The following is a 9,463-nucleotide window of genomic DNA, read 5'->3' as shown; positions in this document are numbered from 1 at the left end:
CCCTCCTCCCATCTCATGTATATGCACCTTCAAATGGTATCAGAGCGCACTCTCAAGGTTGATCGATTTACACTGTTTGAGAAAAGATTCAAGGATTCAACATGTATGGATTAGGTGAAGAAGTTGTTGGAGAAAACATCAACATACCACCTTTATTTGACGGTGAACGTTTTGAGTAATGGAAGGACAAGCTAAGGAGTTTCTTTATTTCACAAGATTCTGAACTTTGGGACTTGGTGGAAGATGGTTATACTGATCCAATAAAAGAAGATGGTACTGAAATTCCAATAAAGAAGATGAATGATGATCAAAAGAAGATGTACATGATGCATCATATGTCCATAACATTCATGATAAATGCAATCACTTTCAAGGAGTTTGAAAATTGCACAAACAAGAAGACAACATAGAGCATTTATGATAATATGATTATGACTTACGAGGGAAACAACCAGGTTCAAAACAAAGGCAAATCTTCTGGTAAGAAAGAAGAAGAAGACATTGAAATTGTGTTTTCTAAATTTCAAACCTTAGACTCAGGGTTAAGAGTACTTGAAAAGAGCTATAAGAATGTTGACCATGTCAAAAAGATCCTACGAAGTCTGCGCAACAAGTGGAGACCTAAGAATTGCCATTATAAGTTAACTCTTTTTTTGGTCATGCATATAGTTTCAATTCAAGAAAAACATAGAGTATACAAAACTTGAATGATTGAAAGAATTAAATTAAGTTTAGTCATGCAATAACTTATAGTCTCAATTATCATATAGATCTACCAATTAATTGCAATATAATTGGTAACAACTAATTGATTAAGAACATACAAAGGGTGATTAATTCTAACATGTGATTATAGCAACAATAAAATTTAATTGGACAGTGAAAAGTAATTAAAATAAAACTAGAATAGACAACTAACACATAATAAAAGGTATCTTGATTACAAAATCAACATAAGATAGTAGAAGAGAGTTTAATCGTTATTATAAACAAAATTAAATATAAAATAGTAATGTTCTTCAAATTAAAGGAGAATAATAAAAATCCTATAAAAAAATGATGAATAGTTTACCCGAAACACCTTACTCCTATTCCAAACACTCTGAAAATTTCCTCATTATTGTGGTGCCCTTTATACCTTAACATGTTGTTCCTCCCCTCCTTTATATGATGGAGTTCTTAATCTCATGCAACCAATAACAAACAAAAATTATTTTTCCTCTATTTCCTTTCGCTTCATACTCCATATTCAACTATTATCGCCATCCATCCCCACGACCTCTCAGTGCCTCTTTTTCTTAATTGACCGATCTACATTTGAAGACAATAGATAAGTTGCATGCAAAACCACTAGCTCCATTCACATCTAAACCCTAAAATTTTGGAAACTTCTAGGCTTGTTTGACATTAGTAACTTTTATAGTAGAAACCTTTAGATATTACATGCTTTGGCTCTTCCATAATTTCTAAATCATGCAAGTTGTCTATTTTTGGCCATTCGACCACTAAATTGTTAGCTTTCAAGCTTATTACTTCATGTGCAAGAATAATGAAATATAGAATGGGATATATATTGTAGGACTTATTTTATTGAATGAATGACGTGTGTTATTTATACATGGTTCATTCTAACTGTTATCTAATTAACTAATTGATTGATTAGTTAGTTAGTTAATTAGTTAGTTATCACATACAACTAACATTTTACTTGAATTACACATTTTCTAATAACCATTTCATTCTTGCTTTATCCAGATCAATCTGTCTTCTCCATAACATTCTAGGTTTTTTGCAATCTAACATTTTCCTTTAATTCAAGTATGATATTACACCTAACATTCTTCTTAACTCCTTAAATATGATTGTCCTCGATGCCTTTGTCATAATATCAACCAATTGCACCTTAGTTTGACATTATATGAGTTTTAGCTTGCATCTTCCAACTTGATCTCTTAAGAAGTGAAACCTTGTTTCAATGTGCTTGCTTCTTCCATGAGATACAGGGTTCTTTGCTAGATTTATATATGAGACGTTGTCAATCATCAATAGCACTGACCTACATACTTCAATTATTAATTCTACAATCAATGATTCCAGCCACAATGTTTGGCATGTTGCATAGCTGTCAACGATGTATTCAGCTTTACACGAGGACAATGTTATGATTGGCTACTTCCTTGAGCTCCATGCTATTGGAGATTTGATGAATTTGAATACATAGCCTGAGGTGCTTCTTCTATCATATTTATCTCCACACCAATCTAAATCTAAATAGCATACTAAGTCTCCATCTTCCTACTTTAGTTTTGTTGCAAATAGAATTTCATGCTCCAATGTGCCTTTAATGTATCTCATGATCCTCTTGGCTGCCATCCAGTGAGAATGTTTGGGATTCTCCATGAATCTGCTAATAACACCCACACTATAGCAAATATCAGGTCTTGTGTAGCACAAGTATCTTAGGGAGCCAACAACCTGCTTGAATATAGTAGTGCCAACCAACTCTTCTTCAATTTCTTTTCCTAGCTTTGCATTAACTTCAATTGGAGTGATAGCAGGGTTGCAGCCAACCATGTTATACCTTTTTAGAATTTCTCCAGCATATTTCTTCTGATAAATCACCATCCTTCCTTATGTATTAGTAAATTTCGTGCCCAAGAAATAGCTCAGTTGCCCAAATATGACATTTCGAATTCATCCATCATGATTTCTTTGAACTCTTCAATTTGCCTTCCTGTTGCTACCAGTTACCAGTAAGTCATCAACATATAGGCGTAGTAGGATCATTGCAAACCCTTCATTTAGTGTGTAGTGCCTCACACAGACTTCATATTTCACTATGCACTTGATGAAGCCAATGCCAATTAAGAATGCATCAATTCTTTTGTTCCAAGCTCTTGGGTCTTGCTTCAAACTATAGAGAACTTTCCACAATCTGAGCATTTTATCCTCATTTCCATCATTCACGAACCCTGGTGGTTGAGAGACATACATTTCTTCATCCAGCCATCCATTTAGAAAGGAAAACTTGACATCAAGTTGGCACATCAACCAGCCTCTAGCAAATGCCAGTGCTATTACTAGTCTGATTGTTTTAATTCTAGCCACTAGAGCAAACACTTCACAACAGTCTGTAGATGCCCTTTGTAAGAATCCTTTGGCCACCAATCTAGCTTTGTATTTATCAATTGTTCCATCTGGATTAAGTTTGAGTTTGTAGACCCATTTTACTCCAATTTGCTCCTGTTTTGAAGGTAAGTCAGTCAAGTACCAAGTCAGATTTTTCTCAATTGCATTGATTTCTTCTATCATTCCTCTCTTTCAGAGTCTTTTCTTCTCGGCTTCTTCAACATTCAAAGGTTTTGTATTTGCAGATAGAGCAAAGTGAACCAGATCTCCACTTTTGTCAATTTCATTGTCATTATACACTTCAAACTATTTTAAGTATACTGGTGGTTGTCTTGCTCTATAGGATCTGCTTGATTCTATCATTTCTTCAACTCTGCCTCCACTGGTCTGCTGCTCATCTTGTACTTGTAAAGGAATATGTGTAGGATGGCTTATGCTGCTAGTCACCTGTTCTCAGTCCCAGTGCTGGCTGCTGGCGATTTGCTTCCAGTGATGGTCATTGTTGGCTTTCTGTAGTCAGTCCCACTTCTTTTGCTCAATTATTTTTACATATATGCTAACTACCACCTTACTACTGATAAGATCATAGAGCTTGTATGCTCCAGTTGGATGATAACCAACCAAGATCATGGCTTCACTCTTGTCCTACAACTTTCTCCTTTTTTGGTCAGGCACATGCTTGAAACATATAGCACCAAATGTCTTTAAGTGTCATATTGTTGGTTTCCTACCACTTCAAACCTCCTCTAGCACCTTCTTTGGCAGTTTCTTCGTTGGACGTTTATTTAGGATGTATGCAGCAGTTGATGCAGCCTCATCCCATAACTTGTGTGGCAATTGGTCTCCCTTCAACATACTTCTAGTAATGTCTAGGATGGTTATGTTTATTCTTTCATCCAATCCATTATGTTGAGGTGTGTAGGGGGCAGTCACTTCATGTTCAATTCCATGGTTGACACAAAATCCCTCAAACTCATGTGATGTATACTCACCACCTCCATATGTCTTTATCACTTTGACAATTTTTCCACTTTGTTTTTTTAACTTTCACTTTGAAATTCTTGAACATTTCAAATGCTTCATCTTTGGTCTTTATCAAATAAATAAACAACATTCTACTAAATTCATCAACAAATGTTTATGAAATACTTATTACCTTCTAATGATGGCAGCTCAAATGGTCCACATATGTCACTATGAACCACTTCAAGAACGTTCTTCACTTTTGCTTGCTTGTTTGTTTTCCTTGATTCCTTGATTGTTTTCATGTCATACATACATCACACACCTTCTCAGGGACATCAATTATAGGAATGCCACTAACCATCTTCTTTGATTCTAGTTGTTGTAAGCTCCTGAAGTTCAGATGACCAAACCTTGCATGCCACAACCAATCCTCATCAACTAAGCTCACTGCCTTCAAACATTGGATGTCTGCAGCTTGTATGTTGATGAAAAAAGTTATGTTCTTTGAGAGATGAGCCTTTAGTATCATCTTCTTTTGCCCATCATACATCTCTAATGCATCATTCTTCACAATCACCTGAAATATTTTCTGAATCAATTGTCTTATGCTTAGCAAATTTCTTTTCATTCTTGGAACATACAACACATTTTCAATCACCACTATTTTGCCTTTTCTTCTCTTGATCACCATGTTGTCAGCTCCATCAGCTTCCAAGGTTATGTCGTTAGCAAACGAGATCTTGCTTCTTCTTGATGTATCAATATCCACCAGCTATTCTTTGTGACTTGTTATATGATTAGAACATCCAATATCAAGAAACCAAAATTGAGATGAAGAATGCTCTTCATTCGTGGTAGCCATCAACAGGATTGTGTCTGAGTCTGAATCTTCTTGAGCAACACATGCCACATCCTCATCTTTCTTCTGTTTTCCTTTTCTAGACCAACATTCATCAACAAAGTGTCCAAACTTCTCACAATTGTAACATTGCGCCTTCTTCTTGTCAAAGCTATTTGATCTTCCTTTTGATTTACCACTTGTGCTTCCTCCCTTTGATGAGGACTCAAACTTGTCATCAGGTTTCTTGAATTTATTCTTTTTCCACTTCTTTTTCTGATCTTCTTTCTTATGAATTTGTGATGCCAACACTTGATCCCCATACTTCACTCCACTTCTTTCATCCATCTGTAATTCTCTTGCTTCTAAACTTCCATACAACTCTTCAAGACTCAACGTGAAAATGTCTTTGGATTCTTCAATGGCACATACAATGTAATCAAATCTAGGATGTAAAGATCTCAAAATCTTCTCATCATAACCAGCCATTTGATTTATGATATTCCTCAATCTTGAAATCAAATCTGAAACCTTCTCTTGCTCCTCCATTTGCAGCAATTTGAATTGTCTATGTATGGTTTGCAACTTTACCTTCTTGACCTTGGTGTCTCTTGCATAACACTTCTCAAAAATGTCTCATGCTTCTTTTACACTTCTTGTATCAAATATCTTGTCAAAATTGGATATATCAAGACATTGATGAAGAATTAATGTAGCCTTGCAATCTTTCTTCTTTTTTTTCTCTAAAACTTGATTTATGCTCCTATGTTGGATTGGCTCTCAGATCCTAAAAACCATTTTCTATAATTTCTAACATTTCTTGAAATCCAAACAATGCCCAAATATGTACCATTTATCTATCCCAATCATTTCCATCAAAATGTGGCACGTGGACTAAAAAATTTTCATTGTTTACACTTTAATTCACCCTCACTTCACTCGTGCTTGATCCTCACACTTCGCTCGTGTTTGCACTCTTTAATTTGGATCAATGAACCCTGCTCTGGATACCATTGTTAGCTTACAAGATTATTACTTAAAGTGCAAGACTAATGAAATATAGAATGGCATATATGTTGTAGAACTTATTTTATTGAATGAATGAAGTATGTTATTTATACATGGTTCATTCTAACATTCCTCTAACTAACTAACTAACTAATTAATTGAGTGATTAGTTAGTTATCACATACAACTAACATTTTACTTAATTACAGACATTTTCTAATAACAAGATCATTATTGGTTTATCCAGATCAATCTGGTTTCTCTAGAACATTCTTGATTTTCTGCAATCTTACATAATCTCACACAAAGATTGTGTTTGATAGCCCATAATGAATCGTAAGTCCATATTGTGAACCGTTCACAACAGTTATGCCGTCACAAGTCTAATGTTGTTTTGGACGATTCACACATGACTAGGCAAAAAGATAATTTTTTAGCCGATTTGAGAAAATGAACAATAAAATCGTATGGTCGGTTGAACAATTGATGGAAATAGTGATAAGATTGTGCACTCACATCGAAGAATATGGAGGTCGTAGTTGTGATATGAAGAAAAGAGGGGGGAAAATAGAAAATAATTGTATATAAATAATACATTATTTGATTAGTCTAGTGAACCTTCAACATACAACAATAAATACACATGATCCATTATAGACCATTTACTCCCGATGTCCACATAAACACTCCTACTAAAACAAAATTTTATCATAAAAAAAAAAATATAGTCTGATGTGAATTAAGTTCATAATAGATCCATAATATTATCTCAAAATATAACTAAAAATATAAGTAACAATTCTTGTTCCTTTATTTGAGGTGCTGATTTATTAATATCAATTCGGTGAGTTTGAATTTTGAAAAACATTTTTATTTTTATATCAAACCGGTCATTGTAACAATCATTAAACACAAGATCATTGTAAAAATATCTCCAATCTATGTTAAAATTTGAAGTAACTTTTAAAGAGCAATCTGCATTAGATTATCTTCATAGGTGGTCCCTGGCATTCGCCTCATCATAATTATATTTCAATTACATTAAATTTGATTATCCTTTCAAATCAGATATTAAAACAACATCCACCACCAAATCCACCCCACACCAAATGGCATCCCCATCAAAGCCTATGCGTTAGATCACGACGTTCCCTCGAGATTCCGCCAACAAATATTATTAAAAAGAACGCAATTATAATCCGCAAAAAACTCATAAAATATTAACACCCTAAAAAAAAGGCAATATTCCATCGAGTCATGCTATCTTACACGTGTCAAAACCCCATTGGCTTCTAAGGCACCGAAAAGTTAAAGCCTCGCAATATCACGAGATTTAAAATTGAAAAACACGCAAACTCAATATCTCGTGGCCGTATCGTGTCTCGAAATAATCGTCACATGTCCAATCAAGTTGGTCCATCCAACTTTTCATCATCATCACGACAATTCTCGAAAACTCAACAAATTCAAAGTACAACACAAATTGACAATTATACCCTCTCAACCGAATCGAATTTACCTTTCCATACCCCTATTCTCGTCATGATCCCTTTCACGATAACAAGAACACAAGAACAAAACAAAACCATTCACGATTTCACGTAATCAATATAATAATTTATAAATTTCCAAACCAAACTAAATAAAATTACAAGAAAATTTAGAAATTATTAATAAAAAAAAGATTGAAGCTAGCTCCATCGAACACGAACACAGAATCTGAAGTAATTTTTCTACGCGCATCTACGAGAAAGATACGCGATTAATAATTAATCAAATCGCGATCGGAATCGAAATAATTTTCTTCATAAAAACGACGATCGGAACAATCGTTTCGTCTTTTCCGATCGATCGATTTTTTCAAGATTCAACCGATTAAACGTGAAAAGATTCAGAGCTTAACGATCTTCGCCGCTCTGACAACAGGATTTTCTCTAGCGATTGCTTCCCTTCCGACGGTTTTGTAATCATAAGAACAGTCATGGCGATCGGAGTATCGGTGCTCGGAACAGAAAAGATCGCCGCAACGGCAACGGAATCCGGTAAGACCAACTCTCCTTCGACAACCGGAGCAGCGATTAACGGCGCGTTTGGCTTCTGACGACGTCGTTTGAGGTTGAACTTGCGTATCATCGTCGCTAGGGTGAGATCTCTTTGGGGAGCGTGATGACGTGGCGGATCTGGCTGTTGATTTATCTTCAAAAAATCTAGAAGGTTCTGAAATCGAGGTGGTTGTTGTTGCGGCAGTTACGGTGGTTGTTGCGGCAGTTACGGTGGTTGTTGCGGCGGTTTGAATGTTGATGCATGGTGATGGTGTGATGGTTTCGGGAACCTTGAATTCTGTTTCTTCTTTTTTAGTAATCTTGTGAGCCATTTTTTTTTTCTGGGCTTGTTGTTGGGCCTGGGAGTTAGAGAGAGAAAGAAGTTAGAGAGAGAGAGAGAGAGTTGTTGTTGGTGGTTGAAAGAAGGATTGTTGAGAAGAGAAGAATGAATATGAATGGAATTTGTAAAGGGGTGTGGTTTTGAGGTTGAGGTTGGTAATTGCAAATTGACAATGCAATTGGTAATGTGCAAATTGAATAATATTATGGACCTTATGGAGACGCGTATCATAATACCTTTTCGTGAACCACTTTGCAATTTACTACTTTGTCCACTATTTTTTATTGCCCCACACCGCCATTGTCGTCTCTTTTGACGTGGTCTCTATTCATTATATTTTATTTTATTGTGCAAATGCAAACTAAATGACTCAATCTAAAAAGAAAATAATTACTTTTCTTAGCATAAGTAGAATTTGGTTGATATAAAGGAATTAGTAAATAAAAAATTAGAAAATAGAAAATTAAGATTGGTATCTTAACTATTGTGGAGGAAAAGTTGTTAAGAGAGGAAATATATATTCAAATATCATAAAAACATCTTTTAGTTGACGTAAAGTAATTAGTAAATACTATATTTTAGACACGATACTTTTAAAAGACTAATATCAATTATTATAATAAAATTATTTACATATTATAAAAAAATAGTAATAATATTTAAGGAATTGAGATAATCAAATAGTAATAATAATATTATTTTCTATTATCAAAGGAAATTAATTAAACATACATATTAATAATTTAGCAATCATCTAAATAGTGAATTTCTTTTTAATAAAATATTTAATTTAATAATATTAATATTTATCAGTTGAATTAGAACAACAAATTCCGTCAATTTAAAACATGATTAATGTGTGTGTGTTTTAGCCTATTAATATTAACAAACTATTTTCATGTTCAAAATGATGATATTTTTAAATAATAATTGAATAACTAATATATTGATATTTCATATAATATAATTTTGTTGAAATAATAATTATGTCTTTTGATTTAATTGCAGTTTTATTCTCTTTATTTTTGTCAATTTTCGTAATTGTCCATATTCTAAAATTAAATAGTTTAGGTGTCTTCATTGATTTTTTTAACTAAAAAATAATAATGTGACATATTTTAAATGACGTGATATATGATA

At 33.9% G+C, this 9,463-nt stretch overlaps 3 protein-coding genes across 3 annotated transcripts; all 3 read right to left on the bottom strand.

The window, feature by feature from the left end:
* Positions 1-4,393: 4,393 nt before the first annotated feature.
* LOC140918845 (uncharacterized) lies at positions 4,394-4,786 on the bottom strand. The gene has a single exon (XM_073363644.1). It carries the CDS (start codon positions 4,784-4,786, stop codon positions 4,394-4,396), a length of 393 nt encoding a protein of 130 aa, XP_073219745.1.
* An 81-nt stretch (positions 4,787-4,867) lies between these two features.
* LOC140918844 (uncharacterized) lies at positions 4,868-5,482 on the bottom strand. The gene has a single exon (XM_073363643.1). It carries the CDS (start codon positions 5,480-5,482, stop codon positions 4,868-4,870), a length of 615 nt encoding a protein of 204 aa, XP_073219744.1.
* A 2,054-nt stretch (positions 5,483-7,536) lies between these two features.
* LOC101495612 (zinc finger A20 and AN1 domain-containing stress-associated protein 5) lies at positions 7,537-8,506 on the bottom strand. The gene has a single exon (XM_004510922.4). It carries the CDS (start codon positions 8,313-8,315, stop codon positions 7,833-7,835), a length of 483 nt encoding a protein of 160 aa, XP_004510979.1. The 5' UTR covers positions 8,316-8,506; the 3' UTR covers positions 7,537-7,832.
* Positions 8,507-9,463: the final 957 nt, after the last annotated feature.

Source organism: Cicer arietinum, chromosome 7 (assembly GCF_000331145.2).
Source record: "Cicer arietinum cultivar CDC Frontier isolate Library 1 chromosome 7, Cicar.CDCFrontier_v2.0, whole genome shotgun sequence".
NCBI classification, from domain to species: Eukaryota; Viridiplantae; Streptophyta; class Magnoliopsida; order Fabales; family Fabaceae; genus Cicer; species Cicer arietinum.
The sequence above is the reverse complement of the archived record's forward strand: the minus strand, read 5'-3'. Positions and strand labels throughout refer to the sequence as shown.